This window comes from Terrapene carolina, unplaced genomic scaffold, assembly GCF_002925995.2.
Source record: "Terrapene carolina triunguis isolate 2854851 unplaced genomic scaffold, T_m_triunguis-2.0 Scaffold93, whole genome shotgun sequence".
NCBI classification, from domain to species: Eukaryota; Metazoa; Chordata; order Testudines; family Emydidae; genus Terrapene; species Terrapene triunguis.
In genome coordinates this window covers 9,147,255-9,172,527 of record NW_020664444.1, presented here as the reverse complement: position 1 = coordinate 9,172,527, position 25,273 = coordinate 9,147,255, and the positions used below count along the sequence as shown (strand labels likewise).

At 48.7% G+C, this 25,273-nt stretch overlaps 1 protein-coding gene across 9 annotated transcripts in view; it reads right to left on the bottom strand.

The window, feature by feature from the left end:
- Positions 1 to 1,375: 1,375 nt before the first annotated feature.
- The window catches only part of TNRC18 (trinucleotide repeat containing 18), an 88,809-nt gene continuing 64,911 nt past the window's right edge, over positions 1,376 to 25,273 (bottom strand). For 6 of the 9 annotated variants that reach the window (XM_026650589.2, XM_026650587.1, XM_026650593.1 and 3 more), the window contains 13 exons: positions 17,391 to 17,624; positions 13,734 to 14,176; positions 12,555 to 12,719; positions 11,324 to 11,465; positions 10,285 to 10,402; positions 9,684 to 9,759; positions 9,045 to 9,153; positions 7,823 to 7,939; positions 7,197 to 7,361; positions 4,793 to 6,054; positions 3,741 to 3,977; positions 3,041 to 3,115; positions 1,376 to 2,396 (listed from right to left, as the gene is read on the bottom strand). In XM_026650589.2, coding sequence (XP_026506374.1) covers positions 2,190 to 2,396; positions 3,041 to 3,115; positions 3,741 to 3,977; positions 4,793 to 6,054; positions 7,197 to 7,361; positions 7,823 to 7,939; positions 9,045 to 9,153; positions 9,684 to 9,759; positions 10,285 to 10,402; positions 11,324 to 11,465; positions 12,555 to 12,719; positions 13,734 to 14,176; positions 17,391 to 17,624 — 3,350 coding nt within the window. In that variant the 3' untranslated portion in view covers positions 1,376 to 2,189. The remainder of the gene's footprint in view (positions 2,397 to 3,040; positions 3,116 to 3,740; positions 3,978 to 4,792; positions 6,055 to 7,196; positions 7,362 to 7,822; positions 7,940 to 9,044; positions 9,154 to 9,683; positions 9,760 to 10,284; positions 10,403 to 11,323; positions 11,466 to 12,554; positions 12,720 to 13,733; positions 14,177 to 17,390; positions 17,625 to 25,273) is intronic. The other 3 variants (XM_026650590.1, XM_026650592.1, XM_026650595.1) reach the window with 2 other exon arrangements.

Here is a 25,273-nt window from a genome sequence, read left to right as displayed (position 1 = left end):
ACGACAAAAACCTGGCTCTCCTTTCCTCTCGATTGTCTGAAAAATCCTTGTGTTCCATAGAAGGCATTGGGCAGTAAGTGCTTTCTATTTAACATTAGCATAAAATCTCTCTCTCTCTCTCTTTAAAATTTGCTCACACAATTTGCTTCTATAAGTACAGTACACTTTGCGTGTGGCTGTTTGTGTGTGCCTGTTCCCAGATCATTTACATTCACAATCCAACTGGAAATAAAAAATAATATTCTAAACGTCAGACTGTGTTCTTCTTTATAATTTCATAATTTTTTCACAGTTTTAAAAAGTTTATATTTTTATATATATATATTTATATTTATAATTAAAAAGTCGAATCCATTTAAAGACTTATAATACAGAAGGGTTTAAAGAGTCTTTTGGTACATTAAAACTGTACAGTTTAGAAACATTAATATCCACCAAGTCTTGGTGAGCCGCGGGCTGGAGCAGAGGTGGCCGGGGTTCAGCACCATTGTGGTTCTTTTAAAGTATGAGAGATCATCTTTTAGGGGGTGCCCCTCTGCTCTTCCCATAGAGGCTGCAAGTCTCTAGTACTCAGATAGTACCATGGCAGATAGCTAAAAATCTGTCCTTGTAAGTATCTCTCCCCTGGAGCTTTGGGTGGGTCACTCTGCTCCCATCCATGCTGGAACAATCTCGGTGCCCTAGAAATATGTAGTGCGAATCGGTTAGCTGCAAAGATCAGTGCATCTCGTGAGATTTCAGTTAAGTGCAAGGACATTGCGCCGTGGCCTTGTTCTGCTCCACTCCCCACGCTCCCTGCATGCTGCCCGGAGAGTGTATTGGTGTTCCGGGTTGCAAACCTGGCTTCCTGAAGCAGCTGCTTGAAGGCAAGTGGCCAAAGCTGAAGGCTCAGGCCTGTGAGAGATCAACGAGATGGGTGGGCCGGCTGCTTGGAGGAGGGAGACTGACTGCTCTCAATGAGCCCCGGGGTGACTGTCCACATGGACCCATTAAGCTGAATGGCTGCTCCCGATGACAGCTTGGTTCTGGCTCCCACTGTGGATATGCAGCATGCGTCTCCTGCACGGACACTCCTGGGGGCAGTTCTCATCTCAGGGAGCTGTGTGTCCTTCTGCTTGAACTGCAGGAGCCTCACACCCAGGGCGAGCGCAGCCCCCCTCAGCTCCATGGGAAAGCTGAGGTGCTGCGCCTGTGTGAAAAAGCAGTGATGGGCTTTGGCCTCCTTCGAGCCGCAAGAAGGGGCTTCCTTGTTTGTGAGCAGGTTGCAGCAACTTCCCCATTCATTTCACCTCCTGAAGGGAGATTTTTGTTCGTTACCCTCCACCCCTGTGCCCCCCCTCATGGATTACAGCCCTCCCCTTTCCCTTCCTCCCTACCCCCCCATCACAGACATTTTTTCTTTTTTTGGATGAATCTACTGAGTTAATCAATTTGTTCAATGAGAGATTCTGTTCTCTCCTTCTACCCAACTCCTCGTAACCCAGAAGGGACATTAGTCAACGTCTCTGTGTCCAAGTGACTCCATTCCTCCTTGGCTGTCCACTCGCATTAGCTCTCCATTAGGTCCCAGACAGCAGACTTAGAGGAAGGGAAGCTGATTAAAGGTGCACCTACTGCTTGAGCTGAGGCGCTTAGAGAGACACTGCTCCTTTCTCTTCCACCTCACACTTTCCAGAAAGTCCTGTGCAGTTAACAAGGAAGGAGCTATAAGGAAGGAGGTACAGATACCCTGAAGGCTAGTAGGTGTTCTTCCAGACAAGGTCATCCTCTGAATTTTTCAGGGGGTCAAGCAACACAAAAGAAGCCTCCTCTGTTTTGATGTTATTCTGCTGGTGCAGGGATCTGAGAATCATCGACGCTCCAAGAGCAGAAGGGGGAAGGAAGAAGCTGGTTAATTTTGTCTAAATTAAAACCACCCCGTTCATCCAGAAAACAATGGGGTCCAATCTCCAATGCTATCCCAAAGGCATCTTCAGAAAGTCCTATGGTTGCTTCCTCCCCACCCTAACTTTCTCTCTTCTCCTTTTGAAGACCTGTCCGTAGTGCGACACAGAAGTCACGAGCAGGAAAGAAATAAATCATGTTGTCCGAACAGCATGTCCTCAGATTCGCCACGCTCCTCTTCCGAAGGGAAATCGGAACTCTCCAGGTAGATGGCACATGTCCCTGAATTCCCTCTTCCTAGACAGTCAGCAGATGACTGGGACGCCATCTGTATTGAAAATCATGCCTGTCGTGGGCTCGTACGTCCCTGCTAGATAGTACAGATCCTCACTGTCCTGGTATTTCTTAGTCTTTAGCATCTGCTCGTACTGGTCCAGACCAACCACCAGACACTTATGAGAAATGGTCTGGACATCATTTTCATCCACATGGGAGGACTGGTACAGTGCTCGCTGTATTAGAGGAATGGGGGGGGGGAAGATAGAGAGGAAACGAGTCATTAGCGGACACTTCACACCACTTAGAACACACCCCTTCCCTACAGGTTAGGTGCCCCAGGCCACAGAAGGACCTGAGAGCTACACACAAGGAGTGAAAATGGTGGGATGGAGAAGGTGACACCTTGAGGTTTATTTGCTACATCCCCACAGTGAGACAGGCCATCAAACGGAACTTTGTGAAGGCTTTTACAGTTTGATATTTCCCCCAGTTTCAATCAAATCCGGTGACTCGGTTGCCATCTTGCATGTTTCTCAGCCTCTCTGTGAACCTCAGGATCAGTCTGGCGACACTTTGCCAGAATTTAAATGAAGTAAAAACAAAGATGAGCCTGAACGACAGGGCTGGTGCCAAACACCACTGAAATCCGGGGATGTTCACATATGGATCTTTGCAGGCTACCTTCCCCCCCTGTAAGATGCTCTGCCAAAACCATGGACTTGGGGCTGACACTCATCTCAGCATAGAATTGAACCAGATCAGATGGCCTTTACCTCATTAACATTTGTTGCTCCGCTTATAAAATCAGAGCAGTCAACAACACATCACAAAACCTTCTCCAAGGCCTGGCCTTCTGCCATCCGCACCCTCATCTTACCTCCATGAAGTCCTTCCTCTGGTTGGATGCCTGCAGAGTGGTAGATAGGCTCCTCCCAGATTTCTGATCCCAACGCTATGCCGAGAACAGTCAGCCAGGAAAAATGGAGAGGGAGAAAAGTTAAAGCAGGCAAGTTAGTACCTTTCAAAGGCGCCTCCCTCACCAAATAAAGATGTGCATTCCCACAGCCTACATCTTGACCTTGAGTCATCAGCTTAAACAGAACCCGATCTTTAGAGCGACCAAGCAGCTGCAGCTCCCAGTGATGTCAAGGGGAGCTGTGGGTGCTCGGCACCTCCGAACATCAGGCCCACACAGCCTGCCCGTACACCAAGGGCTTCCTCTCACCCTTCACACGCCAGAAATAAATCACTTTGCTCTGTGCACCCCGGGGACAAACAGAAGTTTGATGGACTCATGCAAAAGGCTGCTCGTTGTGTTTCCAAGTTGTGTCTTAGAAGTATAAAAACCACCTCTCCCTCTCAAGTGGCTTTAGAAACCCCAGGCATGTCTACCCACTAATGACTTTGATCGTACAGAATCTCCAGGTTCACCCTTTACTGGTCACAAATGGAACCAAATTATATTTTGCACTTAGTCAAAAACTATGAAAGTCACCCCTCCCCTGCCAGGATGAAGGTGTGAGGGAAGCTTTGCAGCGTGGCCATTAAACAGGGCGGGCAGCGTTTGGTCGACATACCTTGCCTTCGTTGAGCTTTTTTCCAGGGTTGGTTTCTTCTGGGTGGTAAAACCACTTGACCCTGACAACCATGTTGTTCCCCCAGGACTCCCACATACTCTGGATCCGGCCGATGTAGGGTAGGTTGGGCCGGCCAGCTGATAAGAAGACCGCGCAGTCTCCAATCCGGATGATCTCCTTGCCACGGACAATGGCCTTGTAGAACAGCTTCCTGGCCTTCCCTTTCATTCCTCGTCTCTGTGAAATTAGGAGTGCAGAGCTGAGTGAACAGAATATTACGTACAAACCCAGTCTCACTCATCCCCCCACTCTGGGATAGCTTGTGCTCCCTGCCTGCATCCCACTATGGATAACTAGAGCACCAACAGTTATGCTCTCTTGTTGGGTCAGCCCAATGGCATGGCAAAGCAACCTGAGGACATCTCAACAGTGAGTGGGTCCAGATAAAGCATGTTACCTTGGAAGATATGGTGAGTTGCCCCTTTTAAGCACCCCCTGCTGGCTAACGAAGAGAACAGCACTGATGGGAGGCATTTATCCCTTCCTGTCCAGAGGGCCAGTGACACAGCCGCAAATGTCACAAAAGAAATCGAATGGTTAAAGGGTGAACGGAGAACCCCTTAGTGAGAAGGGAGTGGGGAGTATAGAGTGACCAGATTTCAGTGGGGTGTCCGCTCCTCCAGAAACAAACCAACAACGCTAAACCTAAAAGCCTCAACGCACCTAAAGATGGTGTCTCTGTTTATGGTTTCAGTACAGGACAGAGGGGCCAGGCAGTTCTAACAGATGGACTGCAACTGCTCCGGGAGGGTCCTGCTGTAAATCTGCCTGAAACGTTTTTGATCTTCTTCCTTTCTGCCTGGAGTAACCCCGGTAACAAACCAGGTTGGGAACGCACCAAACCTCACCCCCGGGAGATGCCTTCGCCAGCCAGGAAGAGCGGGGGGATGAAACGGCTGGTTTGGCAGGGGAGGAGGCAGAATAGAAAGGTGACAGGGATTATGAAAACAAAGCTCAAGGGCCAAACGAACGAGCCGGAGGGCTATGCTCACCTGGGTGGGTTTGCCAAACCACTTCCAAAGCTGCCGTGCAGGGAGGAAGGCAGCGATCTTGGGTCTGTTTTCTACCGAAGGCAGCCTCTGCCGTTTGGCAAGCTCCTTGGTGGTGGGCAGATGGATCCCCTCCCGCTTTTTGGGCCTGCTCTTGTTGCTGCTCTGCGGTTGCTTCTGCTGCTGTTGCTGCTGCTGCGGCGGCTTCTGGCCTTGAGGGTGAGAAGACACGCGGGATTTTCCTGCCTGCTTGGTCTGCTTCGGAGTGACAGCCTGCTGGACTGAGGAGCTTGGCTGGGCATCAGCCGCCTCCTCATCTGAGCTACACGAGGAGTCTTCGTCCGTGGTGGAAGAGGAGGAGGAACTGGAGCTTGATGAAGATGAGGTGGATGATGCTGACGACGAGGAGGAGGAAGAGGATGAAGAAGAGCTGCTACTGCTGGAAGAGGAGGAGGAGGAGGAATTAGATGAAGACAGAGGGGTCGAAGCTCTGGAGCTGGTTGAGCTGCTGTCCTGAGCTTCACCTCCGTTCTTCTCGGCTTCCTCTTCGCCCTCGGACTCCGAGCTGCTGCCGCTGCTGTTGCTTTCAGTCTCCTCCGCGGCCGTCGCGGGGGTGGTTTTGACTTCTTGATCCTTGCCTCCAAAAGTAGAAGTCGAAGATTCCCCCTCTGCTGCTTTAACCCTTGACGATTTCTGCTTGGCTTCACTGCCCAACGCAGCGGGGTAGCCCAGCCCCAGGACACTCTTGCCGTCCCTCCTGCTGGTCAGGTTGGACCCCTCCAGCATCCTCATGGCCTCCTTTGTTTTCTTGGTCTTTGGAGACATCACCCCTTCATGGTCCAGCTTGATGAGGATTTCATTGTCCAATTGCTTTCTCTGAGCCTTGGCTGCCGAACCAAACTCCTGCGACTCCTCGGCAGGCCTTCCCTTCTTGGCCTTGGTTTTCCCAGAGGGGTTGTCGTTGGAGCTGAAGGACCCCAGCGCCCCCGGGAGCTCACTGTAGGGTTCCGTTCCAAGAACATTGCTGAACGCAGCAGGCTGAAAAGAAGGCGGAGGTGGGCTATGGAGTTTAGCAGAGATCTTCATTTTGCCGGCTTTATTCCGTTTTTCCTCTGCAGGTGGGGGAGATCCTCCTGCTGGATTCTGCTGGCTTTTCCTTGACCCCTTCACACTTTGCTTGCCGAGGCAGACGGTCTTCTCTGGAGCAGAAGGGAGGTTTGCTGAAGAATCTCCCTGGTCTGTCTCTTCCGGCAGGACTGCTTCTTCTGGAAAGGAACAGAAAGCAGATAGACTGAGAGATGCAAATATCACCCATATGACATTTGCAGTAAGCCAGGATGGACTCCCTCAAGTCACAATAGTTGCTGAATATTCCCTGCACGTAACTCCGGAGCTGAGGCCCTGGGTGGGGAGGGTGATTGAAAGATTTCTGCTCTTCCTTCATGGCTTGCTTTTTTACCATACTGTTCACTCCAACCAGCGACCATCTTAGCAAGGCCCTTTTTGAGGACTTAATAAATAATACAGGCCAGTATGTCTGAGGCTAACACCCATGAACTGCTGACCGCTATAAAGAGGGCGCGCGATGAGTTTCCTCTATCACAAACCAAGCTGAGAAAGCACAATCTAGATCTCTCCGCTCTGTGCGATACTTACCGCTGCCCAGATACTGTGCCTTGAAATACAAGGTGAGATGGTGGCTCATTCAGTAGCATAATAGACTTAGCATGAGCCAACCTCATGACCCTTCTCATGCTAGCCATGTCCTGGGAGCAGTGCTGAGAGGGCAGCCTTAGCCTCTGGAGGCCTCACCTCAGCCACTAGTTGCAGACTGCTCGCTTTCCTAGCTGTAGGCAGAGCGCTGCATCCATAGGGTGGTGGAGCAGCTGCAATGTCGAAGCTCCTTTCCCTCCCTCTGCAAGCTCAGCCATTGGACCTGTTCCACCTCCCTACAGGTGCAGCGCTCTCCCTGCAGCTAGGAAAGGGAGCAGCCTCCCAGCGTGTCTGCAACTCATGCCCACAGATGCGCCGCTGAGAAAACGGAGTGGAGTTTCCAAATCTTGTTTGCAGCACTGAATTCAAGAACCCCAGCTGGTAAATAACTAGCTCTCTAACCAACCAAATCCCATGAACAAACTCCTGCAAGAAGGAGAGAAACTCAGTAGCTGCTCAAGACTTTTCCTGAACTTTGGGTTACAGTGCTGGATGGAAGCTGTCTTCTAGGGAAGGATTAGGAAGTTTAGCAGCAAAGACCAGATGCAGACCTGCACTAGTGCAGGTTGGGTGTTTGCAGAACCACCTAGGCAAAGGGATGCTACTCTAGGAAAAGAAATGCTACATTACCAGATTAAACAGTTGGCACAAGGACTCACTGAATTGCACGTTAAAACAGGGTGAATCAACATACCAGCTTTCAGCTTGATGCTTGGCTTTCTCCCACGACCTTTGCCCTTGGCCACTGGCTCCTCTGACCCTAGTGTACTGCCCTCTTTTCCTTCCCCAGCATCCTTGCTGGACTTCCGGCTGCGGCGCTTGGTGCTGGGCACCAAGAGGGCAGGGGAGGGCTCCGCACCTGTAACATCAAGTCACACAGATGAGCAATCCTGGTGTATGCCTGCCCACTAATAAAACCAAACCGCGCCAAAACTGCACGTCTGAATTTTCAGCAGCAGCCATTAAAAAGGAGCTTGTTGCTGTCCCCAGATTTTCGCTGGCATCACACAATGCCTATGAGGGATGCACATGAAGTGCTATTGGGAAACTGCCACCTACTAACGCCAGGCAGACAGGGATTCACCCCATCACCCCTTCCAACACCCCAGCCCTAGAAAACTCAGTCCTGATCCGCAGAGCTTAGGACACAATCCTGGAACAAAAACAGTCGTGAATTATCCCTGGAATCTTACAGGATAGTTCCCCAGCATGGGAAATCTCCCTTTTGAGCAGGTTTAAAAGGAGGCTGCTCATGGGCAAAAAGACCAGGGCTCTGGGGGAAACCTCATGCAAGAACACAATTCAGGAGTCCAGACTTACACTGGATCTTGTAGTCAGGTGGTAGAAGCCGAATATGAGACAGGGGGATCCGGCCAGTGTCCCCATCATCAAATTCCACCGTTATCAGATCCCCATCCTCCTCCAGATCAAGGGCCCCTGTGGTTTGAGGGGAAAGAGATTAGAAAGAGAGGACTGGGAACACACTCAGCTAGAGCAGTAGAGAGGAAATGGACCAGACTCTGGCACTTGGAAGTTATGACGGATGGAGGCAGGGCCAGTTTCAGAACCTGCTACTAAGCCAGACCCATTTGGGACGAACAACCTGTGATCCAATTACACACCCCGCCCTCAAGCGCAAAACTACTCTTTCAACACAGTCATCCCAATAGCTTAACCACATGATTCCACCCCACAATTCCATTCCATCGCTTCTCACGCCTATTCACTCTTCGTTTGCACTGATGTCCCTTCGTTATGGCCTGTCCAATAGCCTCAGATCCATCTCGGACTGGATTTTATCACCACCCTTGGCTATCGTAGGCCACCTCTTATTCATCTTCCCTCCCAGATAAAGAATCACTGTTTCATCCCTCTCTCCTTGTATCAGTCTCCCCAGTCTGTTAGTCATGTGCAATCCCCTCTTATGCTCCCTTCGGCTAGTGCACCTTGCACTCCAAGGGCCACTTTGTCATTTGTGGCCACTTTCCAGGCCAGTCAATATTAAACCACGTGACCAGGGCATTGTGGGGAAGCAGGAAGTGCTTTGCAGTCAGCTCACAGCCCTTCCTACTGCTCTCTTTACAGGCACGTTTTACGTCTAAGATTTCCGAGGCCGAATGGAGTCAGGCACTCAGGGTACAGTTTTCAAAAGTGCCTATGTGACTTAGGCGCCTATGCCCCATTGAAAGTCAGCTGATCTTAGGCTCCTATCTCACTTATGGGCTTTTGAAATTTTTTATCCCCCTCTCCTAGGCTTCTGTTGAATTTCAATGGTATTTAAGCACCTAACTCCTTTAGGCCTCTGAAAATCCCAGCATAAGTGAACAGTAATATTGGCCCACAAGGCAGCTGTGATGATTACATACCACAATGGGGCTCTTTGCAGAGTCAGGCACTACGCCAAGTAAGGAATCTGGCCTGGCAGGGCTTTCACGACAAGCTTTGGGGCTGCACTGTACTAGTCCACTGATTCTCCTGAAGTTTTGTGCTAAAATACTCCTGGCTTGTGAGCATAAGAGGGACAGCCATGATATGCTCTTACCTCTGACCACGGTCCCTGGGTAGAGGCAGCGATACTGCTGGCTCCAGTAGGCGGCAATTCTTGTTCCTTCAGGCAGGAACCTCACGGAGGTCGGCTTCACGTCAATAATCTGTTTGGGGTGGGACAGCAAGTTACTAACCCGCCTCAGGCCTCCATGATCTTTTGTCCTCCACACTAGTGTTTCAGGAGACTGGCTGTCAATGGACACTGCCAAGACCTCCCCAGGGAGGACTTCCTTCTCCACCAGGATTCAAAGGTGCCTCTGCTGAAGGCTGCAGAGCAGGAGAAGGGTGGCCTCTATAGGAAAGGGTCCCATTCCTCCATGTGATACAATGCAGGACAGCGCGGAAGACTCAAAGTCTTACAGTCCCTGGCAGGACAGGCCCTGGTGTGTGTTCGCCCAATGCCAGCGATGGGAAGCTGAATCCACAATGCCGGGAAGGGAATTACATTTGCCGAGGCACACAAAGCGATCTGTCTGGCACCTGCTGCATGCTGATGGGGCACCCGGGGCAGGATTGGGGGCACCGCTGCAAGCCGCAACTACCCACCAGCCCAGGAGAGATTTTCCTTTTGCCTCCCCCATCCCTGATATGAAAATCACATTGCACATGTGGCGAGTAAAATGGCCCAACTTACTGCTTCCTGCAGAAGCTGCTCCAGACAGTAGATATGGGGACGATTTCCCCTCTCTCCTTCCACCACGACTCGGTATCTGAAAGCACAAGACCCCATGGCATCACAAGGTATCAGAGCTTAACAAGAAGGACCCACTGTGCCCCAATAACCCTTCCCTGGGCTTAGTTCCTTCCCCAGTGTCCTGCCTTCTCCAAGCCCTATCATCTTCCACCTCAAAATCCCCAGTTTAGCCGAGGCTGTTTAACAGGAGGCTTGAGGAATTCACTGGTAAACTAGGGTAGCTCATTATGGAAAATTCCTCCTTCCAGCCAAACACAGCTACTGCCCCCAGCTTTGCAGCTCTCAAGAAACATCTGCAGCTCATCGGTATCCAGCTTGCTTGGCGCAGAATCAGCTGTGCTGGATCACACCCCAGGTGCTAGAAAGCACTGAGCAGACCCCCCCGCTGGGTCTCTGGTGGAGCTAGGGCTAAAACCCCACTGTGCCCGAAGGACAGGGCAGCAATACTGTGCGTACATACAGTCCAGGGGAGCCCCCAAAGCATGCGCTGTCCCCCCCGCCATAGCAGGGTTCATCAGGGAGAGGCTGCCATTTTACTCACATGTCAGGTGAGTGCACGGTCTTCACGTGTCCGGCATAGAGCAGCTTGTCATCCATGGGAATGAGGACACGCAGCCCGTCCTTCAGTTCATCTTTGTCAATGATACAGGAGCGGGGGGCTGCAGGACCACGGAGCAAGACATGGAGTGAGCGGCTCCATTCAACACAACAGAAAGGGGCAGATCCCATGGGACAAGGGTCTGGTAAGAACCAAAATAGGCCATTCCACAGCTTTCAACAACACCCGCCACTCCCACTGGCCTCAGTTAGACTGTCAGCTGTTTGGGGCAAGGGCTGTCTTTCTTTGTACAGCTCCTAGCACAATGAGCCCCTAGGCACTTCGGTGATACCGTAATAATATCAATAGGCCAGCCAAAACCCAGCACCTCGTAGAGATTGGTCTTTACCTAGAAACCTGTAGGGGTGCTTTAAAGGAGTAAGTGGGTGGCTCTTTACTGGCTTATGGTTCCTAACTAGGGGCTAACGCACAGAACAAAACCAGTCATCGCTGGGCTCTAGTCGGGGGAAGGGTAAAGGCAGATAATGCAAACCCCTTTCTTTGAGTTATGATCATCTCATTCCCAGGTGAATGCAGCGCAGAGACCCTGCCTGATTCTCCAGGCAGCCCTGCTATTGGGCCGGCTTTGCAGCTGCACTGACTGAGGCACAAGGAAGGTCAAGGGACTTGTTAGGGGCCAAAATACTAGTCAGTGGTTCAAACGGGGATTAGAACTCATAGCCCTCCTGGGACCCAGTCCTTTGTTCCAACTGCTTGTAAGCACAGCCCGCCCCAATGACTGAGGGCGCGCTCCTGCGACTGCTGGGCAAGGCAGGTCTGGCCTGTGGAGGATTCAGGGCACATAGAATGAGAGCTGTGCTCCTCATCAGAGTGGAGCAGCATCCCCTGTATAACACTGGGCAGGCTGCTCTTTATCCAGCTGGGAAAAGCTCATCCAACTCCCCCATCCATTGCTGCCGAAACACCAGACGTGTTTAGAAAAGCTTCCCCTCTCCCGACAGCGACAGCCTCCGGCTCTCACCTGGGGTAGGCGCCCGCTCTACAAGCATGCTCAGGGGGAGATTCTCGTCCTCCGAGAAGCTACTGTCTTGATTGGGCTCAAAGTCCTCTTCGGCTGCCATGCTTTCCATCAGCTTGCTGACTGCACCGCCCTTCCCTCGGTTCTGGAGAAGGAAACAAAAGAGCACATCAGAAACCTCGGCCACATCTGGTATCGAGCCTCAGGAGCCATTTAAAAAACCCTCCTTCCCCAGCTCTGCAGTTTCCTTTCTAAGTGACCCCCATTAGACGTGGAAGGTTCCATGCCGAAGGCCAAGATGCAACATCCCTGCCCCAGCCCCGACTCTACGCCCGCCATTCTCCCTCCCGGGGTAAGTAACCTGGCCATTCAGGACACAATGTAATTAGGACGCAGACCGCCTCAGCGTGAACCACCGCAGTCAGCGGGCCCTGCCAATGCCGTACCCAAAATGACAGTTGCCTTTTGGTAGCTCACGGAGTTCTTTGCTTTGTTTATTTGCTGTGTTTATCCCCCACTGCTGTTGTCAGCTGAATGAGGGCTCCGAGAGCCCTTTCCTACATTCTAGCTGCATTTCTTGACCTGCCTGGACATTAAAAGAAACGTTGACGTGCAGGGTCCGTCCGAACAGAACCAGGCAGCCGTAGGACTGGCTTGAGATACTTGTGATGAGAAACGGAAAGAACAGTGTTTCGGCAGCTGTGGCAGAGTCCGACGGGGTCCCTTATAACCTGGAACTGGTGAGGAGGGACTCCCTGGGGAAGGTGGCAGTTCAGTCACCACTCCCATTCAGTCTTGAACTCTTGCCCACTGGTCCAGCAATACCCCTCAACCCTGCCCTAACGCGGCCACGTTCTTCCGGGGCACAGGTGGAATTTGGTTGGCAAGCCCACACAGTCCTGAGCTCCCTGAACTGTCACCTGGATGTACCTTCCCTCGGGCCTGAGAAAAGTCACTAGATGGTGGTGTTCTACATTCATCTGAGTCTTTAGGCTTCCTGGCAAGAGGAGAACTTGAAAGAAATAAAGTCTGTCTTGCCTGTAGGGGTGTTTCCGTACAACCCTTCCTGCCCCAGCCTCGTTAGCGAGAACACTTTATAGTGCTACCAACGTCCCAGCTCCCAAAAGGGTGTGTCTGTCTGTCTTCCCCCCTCACAATGCAATATGGCAGGAAGGAAGCAAAGACCCAGCTGTCTTGCTACAACCTGACTTCAATCTGTGGAGTCAACCCTCACCTCTTTCTTCACCTCCTTTGCTTTCACCTTGGCTTTACTCTTCTTGTTGGCGCTCAGGGAGTTGGCCAGGCTGACCCGGGCATCGGAGGGGGAGCTGGAGATGCCAGGGGGAGACATGGAAGAGGAGGAGGAGCAGCAAGGGGCCTCTTTACCCTTCTTCCTCTGCTAAAAGCAAATACAAAACAACCCCCGCCCACAAAAAGGCTTGATCAGTAACGCTCACTAGCCAGTTACAGGGGAAAGATGGCGCAAAGGGGAGAGCCGCAGTTCGTATTCAAACAGAGACTCCAGCCACGACGGGGCAGAGCCCAAGAGGGCAGCTTGCCAGACTCTTGCACTGTATTGAGGCTCTCCCTGCCTCTCTGGCACTCTGCGTTCAACATCGACATTCCAGCGAGAGCTTTTCATTACCCCAGCCTGCGCCCCCCCGCTGACCAATTCTTCCTCCAGAACGGCTGGAAAAGGACCCCACCTGATGTCGTGTCACAACTTGTCTAATTCTTCCCATAAGCCAATCTCCCCAGTAAGCGGGAAATAGGCCAAATTGGAGCCAAAGGAACCTAATGCTTCAGCAAACTGGTTAGCACGTGATTGGGAAGGGAGCACAGCTATTCCCCGAGAACGTGAGGATCTAGGACGTCACTGGGCTAAAGGCAAAGCGCCTCGAAGGCCATGTGATGGGCGAGGGAGGCAGAGGGGACCAGACCGGGGAAGACTTGGGGGCGAGACAGGAGTTTTCCCTCTGACTGCAGTACACGGTTTCCGTGGTGGAGACAGAGCAAATTTTCCAGTCCCCAGTTTTACAATGGGGCAGAAAAAGGATTGCACGGCTAGCCTGGGGGTTACATCCTGCCCCATTGAAGTCAATGGGAGTTTAACCACCACTTCAGCAGGGACAGGACCTCCCCCAGAATCCCTAAACCAAGGTCCGGTATAGTCAGGCAAGAGCAGCTAGCCTGCTCCAACGTTACACTGGGCAGTAGTGGATAAAGGAAGCTCCTTTCTGGGCAGCGGGGAGGGTGTTTCCATGCAGCAGCGACCGGCTGCTGAGATGAGATGGCCATTAAACTCACCTCCTTCCAGGTGCCAGGATCAACAGAATTAACGTCCTAGCCCCACTCCCCTGCAAGTCAGTCATGCCCCCGGCTGTGTGCCCCACCCCAGCAAAGCAGCTCCTACCTTGCTCAGCTCTTTCCTTTCCTTCCCTTTGCTCCCCTCCTTTTTGGGGCTCAACGGCGCCCCCTTCCCGCAGCGGCTGGGCTTGGAAACAGGGGTGGAGCTCGTTGGCGTGCTGGGCGTTGGCACGGATGAGGAAGTGTTGGCGTCGTGGAGGAAGATGCGCTCGCTCCGGCGCCGGTTCCACAGGTCGTCGTCACTCGCCTCCAGCCCGAACTCGAAGCTCAGGTCCTTGGTGGACTTGAATTTTTTCAGCTTCCGGCCTTTCTCTGCCCCCATTTTGGCTTTGTCAGCGCTCCCGGGGCTGGGGTCCATGCTGCTGGGTGCCTGGACGGGGGTAGCGCTGCCTTGTTCCATCAGCCCCTTTTTCCCACGCAGTAGCCCAGAGGGAGATTTCTTCCGGATCTTTATCTCACTCTCCGAGTCGGTGTATTCAAACTCCGTTCCTAAATACAAGGAGGTCAAACCATCAATGCACAACTTTGATAAGGGTGGGCTGGGTCTGACCCAGCGTCCTCTGGCTTTGATGCCGGACTTTACACTTGCATGGCCAAAAATCCCCAAGAAAATCCACCCTAGTTCATTGCACAGAGCCACACCAGGAAATAGAAGTGAACTCCCCAGAGGGGACAGGGGGCAAGAGGAGATCTCTCCTTCTCATCGTTCCCCCGAGAGCGCTGTGAGCAGCGAAGAGTAAGGAACAACCCCCACCGCACCCACCAACGCAGCATCGCTCAGAATTAATGACCATTCCCATCACTTCCCCCTTCCTTACCTCCCAAGAGCCACATCAATCCACATTTCCCAGCCTGCTGCCTGTGGGGTATGCCTCGCCACCCCTAACTTCTCCCCGCAGTCACAGAAAAGCCTGCACTCATTTTAACAAGTTACAGACAGGGCCCAGTATGAAAGGGTTTGGCGGCTGACAGAAAACAGAAACTCCTCCTGCGGGGCAAAGGCTGACTCCCTTAATGGCCGGGCTCCTCACACAGATCCACTTGGCTATGTTGGGTTAGGATGAAATGTTTTATTAATTAAAAACCCCCAGCTTCAAGCGATGCTTTCTGATTGGCCAGTGAGAGCAGAGGGGCCCTTCTATTGGCTCCAGTATTCACTGTAAAGTTCAGAAGAGGTAAATGATCTCTTGCACTTAGCAAGTGGAAATCCCCTCCCGCCGTCCTCTTCCCTGTACCACAGCAGAGATCTGAGACAATATCTGGCTGAGGTCCTTTCTGGCCCCCATTACGGCAGTATCCGAGCAGCTCATGCTCTTTGAGGCATTCATCCTCCTGTGACGTAAGGCAGTGCTATTATCCCCATTGTACAGATGGGGAACTGAGGCACGGAGACACTATGGTGACTGGCTCAAGGTCACACAGGAAGGCTGTGGCAGAGCAGGGAATTGACCCCAGGTTTCCTGAGTCCTGAGATAACATCCTAACCTTGAGACTACCGTTTCTCCCCTTCCTGACATTAACAGTTCAACCCTACCTCTAGTCCCAAGTGAAGTGTCATCAATTCCTCCAGTTCTCCTTCTCTGACAAACACACAAACAATGAATGAAGATGCTCCAAGGCATGAAATTGGGATCAAAGTTACCCCATGTTTGTGTGAGTGAGAGAATGTCACACGCACACTCTCTCTCTCTCTCTCTCCTTCACTAGCTAAAAACCAATGTTTTGCTTCCCCCTCTCCCTCAATGAGACATTCCAAACATGCTTAGGAAGAGTGCAAGGCAAAGTCAGTCAAAGCAGGCACTGGTTGAAACGAAGGATCCATTCATAGTTATGATATTAACCCTCCTTTTTATTAATACAGATTAAACAAGTTCTAGACGCTCTGGGTTTTAAGAGGGACAGGTTACGAGAAGCAGTTGTGATAAATTCTTCACGGAGGCTACTGAAACAAGTTGGCAAAAGCCTAATCTAGCATGGAAATGGTGCTAAAATAAGCGGGGCTCCCAGGGAAGACATCATTTTCCATTCTGAAACATGCCATAAATTCCATTATCATTTAATAAATATTAATAAAGAGTTTATAAATGGAACCTTTATAGATCTGGCTGCCTGAGAAAGATGTCACCCTGGGGTACCTTTGGCAGCACGGTGCATGGGGAGGAAAAGACGAACGTGGAAGACAGAGACTGCAGCAGACAGACAGAGAGACACATGTCCACCAATCTGAGTGCACAACAGAGTGTAAGGAGCTTCTGAGTTCCAGTCTGATAACGACTCCCTCTATGGCTTTGGACAAATCACCTAACTTCTCTGCCTCAGTTTCCTCATCTATAAAATGGCCTTGTTTCATTTTTCTCTTTTTAGTTTTTTTTCCCCCCCTCTCCCTCCTTTCTTGTTTTGTGGCTCTCCCTCCCTACATCCCAGGACAGGAAAGTGACAGGAGAGAGCTCAGGGAGACGGGCAACACACGTTCTCAAGGCTGAGCTGGGTGCCGAAAAGCAAAAGAGGAGAGAGCCTTTGTCTGGTGGGACGCAGTCCTATTATTCGTGAGCTGCTCCCATGCTGACTGCATTCAGAGCTTCCCCGGGAACAGGGAGGAGGTGAACTGTGGCTCAGCACTTTTCCTTGTTCCAATGTCCCCTCTGCCCTGCACCAGTCTTGCACCCTGAAGGACCCACTATCCAGGCAGCGAAACGCTACCTAGAAGGTCTGCTGCCACCATGGGGCTTCCTTCAGCTGCCTTTGCTGCTTGCCCAGGGAGGTGGCACTTTGGGCTCAAAAGTTAGTGGAGTAGCATGTGTGCATCTGAATCCCAGTGATCCCACAGCCACGCCGGGGGCCCTGTCTCTGCGGACCTGCTCTCCGCAACCCCTGGAAGTCAAGAGGAGCCTTTCCATTGACTTCAGTAGACTGTGGATCAGGTGCAGACTGCAGCACACAGCAAAGGTACCATGGCCTGTCCAGCAGGCACAAACTCAGCTCCTTGCCACGTGCACCCTGAAGGAAACCTCACCGACCCATCCTTAATTACAGCCACACGGGCTTCCCCTCCTCTGCCCCTCGCACTGTCATACAAAGGGGCAAGGGGCTGTCAGAATGTAACACCATTTCACTCACGTGTTCAGCACAGAGATGGGGGGTAAGAGGGAGAAGAGGATGACAATCCAACACACCCTGGGGCCCCAACAAAGAGAAGCCAGGCAGTGTCAGTTTAGAAGCCCCAAGGAAAGCCACTGATGCAGGCAACCAGCAGCAAACAACTGGATGCACTTTGCCAGGCAATGTGAGGTTTACTCTTGACCACAGTGGGTTGCTATCCCTCTGTGCTAGTGCTCCCCCTGCAGAGCCATGACGTCTGGGCACACTGGCCCAGCAGCCACCACCAGATGGACTGGAGCCCACCCACCTCTCCAGGGGCAGTGGCCCTGTAAGACAACCCCAGTATCCTCAACATGGGTGCTTCAGTATGGGCCTAAAATAGGGGGAGAGATGCAGGAGTGGGGAGTTGTGTGTGTGTGGGAGGAGGGGTTCTGCTCCCTCTCTTTAGAAGCCATCACTGAATGAAAACCTTGAACCAATATTTCCATCCATGCTCCTCAGGTCTCCCCCCCTCCCCCCCCGCACCTTCAGCACAGGGGGGACCCTCCACTCCCATGAGTTCTCTTCATCTTGTACCCAACAGCCCCCTCCCCATGGGACTTACCCATCAGACTCTGCCGCTCTTCTTTCTTCTTCGCTTTTTGCTTGGCCTCCAGCTGGATGATGGAAAGAGGAGGGGGGACAATGGGGCTCGGCATAGCACTAGCAGCAAACCTCGCTAGCAGTCCCAAACCGCTCTCATCCAGAGCCGGGGACAAAAGCCTGTCGTTGCTGTCCATCCCATAGTCCTCTGCTTCCTCCTCTTCCTCTTCCTCCTCTTCTTCCTCGGAGCTAGAATCTAGCACGCAGAAAAAAGGAAGCCCATTACAAATCTAATCAGGTTTCCACTGTCCATCCTTCAGCCCTGGTGCATCAGGTTGCAGCTTCCCAGCAAACAGAGCGCCAGGGTTTCTATCACTGTAAGCCTGTGGCGTCCTCTCTTACGCTGCAGAGCCACCCAAACTGAGCTAGATACCTTAGACCACGGAAAACAAGAAAGTGCTCGTAGTCACGGAGCGTATAACTCCTCACCTACTAAGACTTGCCTGGTAATACCAGCCTTGTTCAAACAGGTGCACACGGTAGCATGCGGTCAAAAAAAACAAACAGAAAAAAACCCCACAACTGAACCCATATGGGGCAAAGGAGGGAAAGAGAGACTTAGGCGAAGATTTTCAGATTTTATTATTACTTTTTGCCTCTCCCTCTTCATAATGAAATCCTTTGCTTTGTGACTGCACTGGAATGGCTCTGTAACGGCAACAGAGCTCTCCTTCACTGAAGGGGAATACAAGAAATCAGCACGTGCCCTGGCAGGGAGGGAAGAAACACACAGAGCAAGACAGAGACAAAGACAGAGATGGCAAGACGGAGGCAGGGATGGGGGTGGGGTATCAAGAGCAATGAAATTTGAATGCTTAAGACAAATAATTGCGGATGGAGAGAGGCATAAGGGAAGAGAATGGCAGTTCCTAAGGGGTAATATTTTCAGCAGATTGCTTTGGAGATGGGGCATGAGCCGTGTTCCACTAACACATGGCATAAAACTTTCAACATATGCCCCTTCAGGCCCAGCCCAGTAATGCAGGATCAGTTGCAAGTGGGCATGAGTCCAGCTTTAACAGGACAAATCCTTATGCAAACAGACCACCTGGGCTGATACAAGTGGAGGGCATTTTGCTTTGATCTTTTACTCGATGGGGTGTGTGTTGGGGGGAAATTAGGGGAAGATTGCACACTCAGAAGCGTGCATCACTCTCTTCCCTGTAGCACATTCTTGCTAGTTAGTCTGTAAAGCAGCTTGAGGGTGATTAGTTATTGAATGTGTGATTCAGTAGGTACTGGTTAGAAAGGAATCTCTCTGTATAGTTAATTGCAACAAAATGGATCTGGTAAACCTATTTAAGAGCTCTAGTTTAAAAGGAGAAATGAACTGGGATCCTCAAGAATGCCCAATTTCCTTCAGTAGTAGGAATGTTATTTGCACCATCAATGTCTAGCTCTCAGTTCCCCTATAGGCCAGTGGTTCCCAAACTGGGGTTCGTGAACCCCTGGGGGTTCGTGAAATGTTACAAGGGGTTCTTGGAAAAAAATTCCCTAATGGCGGACAGAGCTGTCCCTAGGGACCCCGGGCAGCATGGGGCCAGCAGCCTGGAGCCACTGGACTTCCACGAGCTAAGCAGATCAAAGCAAGCATATCTATCACACTGAAGAGATTTAAACTTCAAGACTCCTTATAAGAAATGGAAAGGGAGGTGGATATTTTTTGCTGTTTTTAAAATTAAATAGGCAGCTAGTATTGTTTTTTTTTTTTTTTTTTTTTAATTATTATGAAGAACAAGTTTAAGCTTTGTTGTAATGTGAATTGTTTGCCTGGACTGCTCAAGACCTGAATGCTTGTGTAGGAGGACCTCTTTGAGTTGGCTTCTTAAATACCTTCATGATGTTTCACATCTGATACTCCTTGATGAAACATAGGAGCCTTGTCTTATAACAGGCTTATTCAAAGTGATACAAGCTACAAAAGTGAGATATTGGAAGAGTGTCGCCATTTTCATAATGTAATAAAAATACTGTAATGATAAATAATAATAAATAATAAATAGTGTGTAATATGCATGTCATAAAAACAAATTTTATATTTCCCAGATCACTGCTTTTATAATTTATACTCAGATAAAGGAGAAAATCCCTGGAAATATTCATTTTTAGGAGGGGGTTCGCGAGACTTGACATTTTAGTGAAAGGGGTTCACAGGTTGTTGAAGTTTGGGAACCACTGCTATAGGCTAAGGTTTTTGCATTCTGAAAGACTACCAGCCTAGAAATCAAACCATAATCCCCTTTCAAAGATGAACTGAACAGGAAAACATTTTTCCTTCCACTTGTGCCCTCTATGATATAAACAAAAATGGTCTCAATGTCCCCCTCCTCCCCAAACTCCCCCCCCCCCAAAAAACAAAAGGTTATTTTCCCCTCCCCCTTGACTTGCTTTTTAACCTTAGAAACAACAGGAATCCAGAAAACAGTTTTGCCTTCCCTGTTTTTACTGGAATCCTGTCACTCACCAGTTGAATGTGCCCGATGAATTTTTCGGAGAGAGCATGTGTTAGGAGTTAGAGTTAAATAGCTACTAACAAATCAAAGAATTTTAGATCACTAAAAATTCCTTCCCCCTTTCAGTTGCTCAGTCTTGTTTCTTGGGGTGTCAAAATCCCACTAGTTCTACAGTCCTACAGCAAAAACAGGGAAATCCAGACCTGGTATTTCTGACATTAACACCATGCAGGGTAAAGACCAAAAAAAATTGGGAGGGAAGGGGGGGGTGAAATAAGAACACTTCCTAGTTTTGTTTCTCACTCAGAAACAAGCAGAAAGGGGCACTACTTCTATTCCTCTGCAGTTCAACTTTTAAATTAAAATGCATCCAGATCAATGAGACAAAAGTTACCCGCATAAAGAGAGCCAGCAAGTTGACTTGCATTAGAGACACTCCCATTAATATGGTGCAGAAGGACACAGTCATAAATCCTGACACTGACCAGCAATCTCAACTCTTCTTCATCAACTGAGACCTGCCCTCCTTGCAAAAGTTCCCACAGACTAAATGCCAGCCTGCAGGTCCCATGATATTTTCATGGGCAATAAAAGAAAAGCAGAGATCACCAAAAATATGTCAACTAGAGATGCACCTTTCCCCCCCTCCACACTACACACTGTTTAGTACATTGGCCAATGGCCCATCTACCACAGAAACTCCCATAGTGGAACTTTGCCCTCGCTGTTGTATAGTCACATCACCAACCGTCTAGTACTTTAGGCCCATGCGATGGGGAGATTTCTGTTAAAATGGCTGTAATGCTGATGCCCCCCGTGTCTGTTGGATTTCCTTAAATCAGGGAGACTGGTGTTTGTCCCTGCTTCGTTTCCTAGCCTGCCTACCTTCCTTTTCCCTCTTACACAACCCCTGGGAGGGACAAAGATATAGGATTTCCCTCAAGGGTTTAACATGTTAGATAATTCACAAGCAGAAACTGATGAAAAGTAGTCTCCTGACCCCATCTCTAAATCTACAGCATTGAACCAGTGAAGAGGTACTAGCCCAAGAGGTTGGGGAAAAAATGGAGAAATCTTTCAATATATTCCCAAGAGTCTGTCCTGTCTGATCCATAGCCCATTTCCAGGTGGACTGCACAGTAGCTTGGTTATTGGGGCTGCACCTGTTCTGTTCACACACTTATTTGCCAAGTGGTTATGATGGAGTCATTCGCGCTATCAGTTTCAGAGTCTTGGCTCTAACAACTCTTCCTGGCGGGAGTGGAGGAGAATATTTCAGCACTGGACGTGAAACGCCCGCCGACAGCTATCCACTGGTAAGTGTGCCTCACAGGTGCCCGCTATGCCTGATCTGTGGTGGATATGAATCTGGTACACCTTATGAATCTGGAACACAGCTTGAGAGCTCTCGCTCAAGCTGTAGCAGCTCATTCTTTTAAATCTGCAGATCCCCACTTCAATCTCCAGTGAGTTGGCTTGGTCGAGATGGCAGCCATCAGACTATCATTCTAGCGAAGCCTCCACATTTAAAACAGGAAGTCAGCCAGCTGCACCCAAACTAACAGAATCTAGCAGGATGAATAGCTAGGATGAATCCACCATGTTCTGCTGTACAGATCTGGTTGATGAGGAGGGGAGGGAGAATGCCCACCACCAGCATGAAATCAAAAAGAAACTAGTCGTTCTGCTGGGCTAGGGGAACGCCTTTCATTTAACGCTTAAGCTCCTCTTTCAGCAAGCCCAACAATTCATTTAGCATATGCTAGTCCATAAAATGTCTCAAACAGCTACAGTATTTCAAATGCACTAAAGTAAAACAGATTTAAAAGCCATGACGAAACTGATCATTATCCCTGCTACTGAAAATACAGGATATAACAATAGACCTGGCAGTTATTTTAATCTCCTTCAAATATATTTTGTCATACAGTGGAAAGACTATGGCAGATATGTACCCAAAGCATTTTAAAAGATCACCCATATTTTACTCCCCGAGACTCAATCTTCAGAACAGAAAATACGTTTTAAAATGTTCACAGCCTTCACCAACATCACTTTCCCCTACTCCCACCACTCATACAATTTATTTCTTCGCTACATATCCATCCCTTTCTCACAACCTGCACATTCCCTCACCCCTCACTTTTTCCGTGGACAAGAAAAAATTAAAAGTATTTTTAACTACTCTGAGAACTCAAACACTTCAAAGCTAAAAACAAAGGTTACTTTACGATTAAACACTGAGCATGTCGTCTGGGTGTACATGCTGCTATGGTGGCCCACAGCAGCCAAATTAATGTAGCTTGCACATTTAGGCTCTGTTGCTCTCACGCATGAAGTGTGTAAGTGTTCCCATTGAACTTAATGGGACTACTTAAAGTAAAGCAAGTACATAAGTTGTTGCAGGATCAGGGCCTTAAAACATTTTGGAAAGAAGTGATCTCTGGTCAAAGATAGAAAAAACCATTTTCAAAACATTATACTGTTTCGCAAACATCATTAACCAACCAATACTTTGCAAAGGAAAGAAAAGCATGTACCCAAGACCAAAACTCTTTACCTACAATTTTTAAGTATACATATACACACACACACACACACACACACACACACACACACACACAGATGCATATCTGTATGCACACATACACACACACAAATTTATGTTTAAATGCTATCAATGGCAAATAAACTAGAGCCACCAAATACTTTATCAACAACTTGTGTCCCCACATTTTTTTTTTTTTAAAGAGAATAATTGAAAACTCTTTGTTCTTTAGTCTTTCAAAATGACTGAGCTAGCATGGGGTTTTGTTACTATTTATTTATTATTTATATTAGCCTGGCTTCTTGTTGTTAGGAGAGCAGTAAGTGAATAGGTTTTGTTAATGATGGACAGAAATTGGTTATGTTATTTAGTTTGCAGAGATTGATGTAACAGGATAGATTTGGAAGAGGGTAGAGAGGATGGGCAGAGGAGAAAGGGGAGTAAAACTACACAAAAATTCATTTCACACTGAAAAAAATAGCATGGTTTTGTTATAACGCCGAGCAGGCCTACAGCGTACAAAGCAGGCTAAGTACAGGCAGACTTTAGACAGCTGTTGGGTCCTTCACATTCAGATTGGATTGAACTGTCCTGTTCTGGACATTATTTTTAAAATTTTCCCTCATAAGATTGCACATAGTTTGTCAAACACAATCTCCCATTCTTTTAAGATTTTTTCCCCCCCAAGTGTTCTGCTGCTGACTCCAGAAATAATTTGAATCACCAGAAAAATTATCCAATTCCTTAGGGTCAACTTCAGAGGTAGGTGATTAAATCCCACTAGTTTATTATGAGGTAAAACTTCTCCAGCTGAGAGGGAAGAATAGGAAAAAAGAGAGATGAACTTTTTATAAGGAAAACAAAAATCATAAAGGATGGGGAAATGTGGGTCTTTGGTTCTGGAAAGTTCACCGTGTTACCATCTTGACAGTTTGCAAAGTTCTTACATGGTTACCGAATGATGATTTTCTCACAATGTCAGATTTGCTCACATCAGAATATAGTGACACTGTTTACTCTCCAAGAAAAAAGAATTCCCCCAGGAAAAAAAAAACAAAGCTAAAGAAAAACGATGGCTTTCTGTGGTCAACTTTCTACAACCAGGTAAAAACCTTGCAAGCCATCAAGATGGTAATACTGTGAACTTTCCAAAACCAAAGACCCACATTTCCCCATTCTTCATGATTTTTGTTTTTTCCTATTCTTCCCTCTCAGCTGGAGAAGTTTTACCCCATAATAAACCAGTGGGATTTAATCACCTACTTCTGAAGTTGATCCTAAAGAATTGGTATAATTTGTTTTGGTAATGCATCAGTGGGTTCTAGATCATGGCCCCAGGAATTCCTTTAAGACAAGGCCAGTACCATTACAGGAAGTGGTATAGCTTCCTATATTGGGTACACCCTGCCTGCTTAGTCCTTCCCTTTGCTTGGGAGAAGGAGATTTCCCATAAGGAAGTTTTACAACTGTAAGGCTTTTCTGGAGTCCTCAGCACACATACACACTCAAGCAAAGCTTCCTTGCAAGATTCTTCATAACAGAGAAATCAAAGTGGACATTGATCATCGTCAAATTAAAATAACCCAGAAAATGCAAACGTCTAAGTGTTATTATTAATGGGGTTAACAGCGAAATGTCTCAGGTTTACAGATGACATAAAGAAAAGGTATTTTGCCTACCTACATAACAATGGTCAAGGTTCAGGTTCATGGTTAGTGACCCCTCGCTGAGCAGTGTCTGCCCTACTCCCAGCCAATCACTTTGCTTCTTTAGTGCAGCGTGAGAGCAAATGCAAGAGACCGATACAGACATTCAAAGCATCATGGATAGGGGTCAGGGGTGAAGGGATTGGCCAAGCAGCTGCAAGAAGAAAGCGAGCACTTCCAGAAAAGCTGAGGTTATTAATCGTTTTAGTATCAGGGAAAGCCATTAGAAACCCTATTACCCAAATATCCCTTAAAGAAATGCTTCAGAGAAAAGATTCATTTGCAGAAAACCCAGAATCAATAACCCCTCCTCCCTGCCCCACCAAACTTCCCTTCCCCTCCCCAATGTTTTGCATTTTGTCTCCCCACCACTAAATGACACCAGAGAATGTTGTTGTTTTTTTGTTATTAAATGCATTTCCTCCCCACCCTTATTCCAGATTTCCCTGCCCTCTCTGAAATCGGGATCTTAAACATCTTAAACAGATAAGTTGCTTGAAATATTCCCACGGCCAGTTTGGGTTCTTAAGTCTCTGGACAAGTTATCTATCTACTTTTTCTGGAACAAGATAAACCTCAAGAACTTGGTGTCTAAAAGGGATTGATATCCTCAAAATTTCCAACAGCAGCAGCAGCAGCAGCAAAAAAAAAAAAATAATAATAATAAAAAAAAGAAGCGGGTGGGGGAAGGAAAGGACGTAAAACTGAATGGAAGCTAAATCCGATTCTTCATAGAAAACACAGAGCCCGTGCCCTTAAAGGCAATCCACCAACACTGGATCATTTCAGGTTCTCTAAGGAATAAAACGTCTCTTCTCTGAAACATTCGTTCTTTCTTATGGCTTTTCTTTTTGTTAAATGCATCAGCAAGCTCATTTCAGAACCGAATTAATGTTCTCTAGCTTTTACGTTGTGTTCTGATTCTTAAAAATGGGTAACTTGTTTTTGTTGGGAAGGTGGGTCTAGGGGAGAGAAGAGAGGAGAGGTTAGGATAATCAGATCAAAAGCTTAAAAAACCCAAACAAAACCCTAACAATCAGCAGCTCTCTGACACAAACTAACGGCTACAAGGATTTTGCTACACTATGTTCAAATTTACAACAACATTTCCCTTACTTAACAGTACAGATGTGCTATC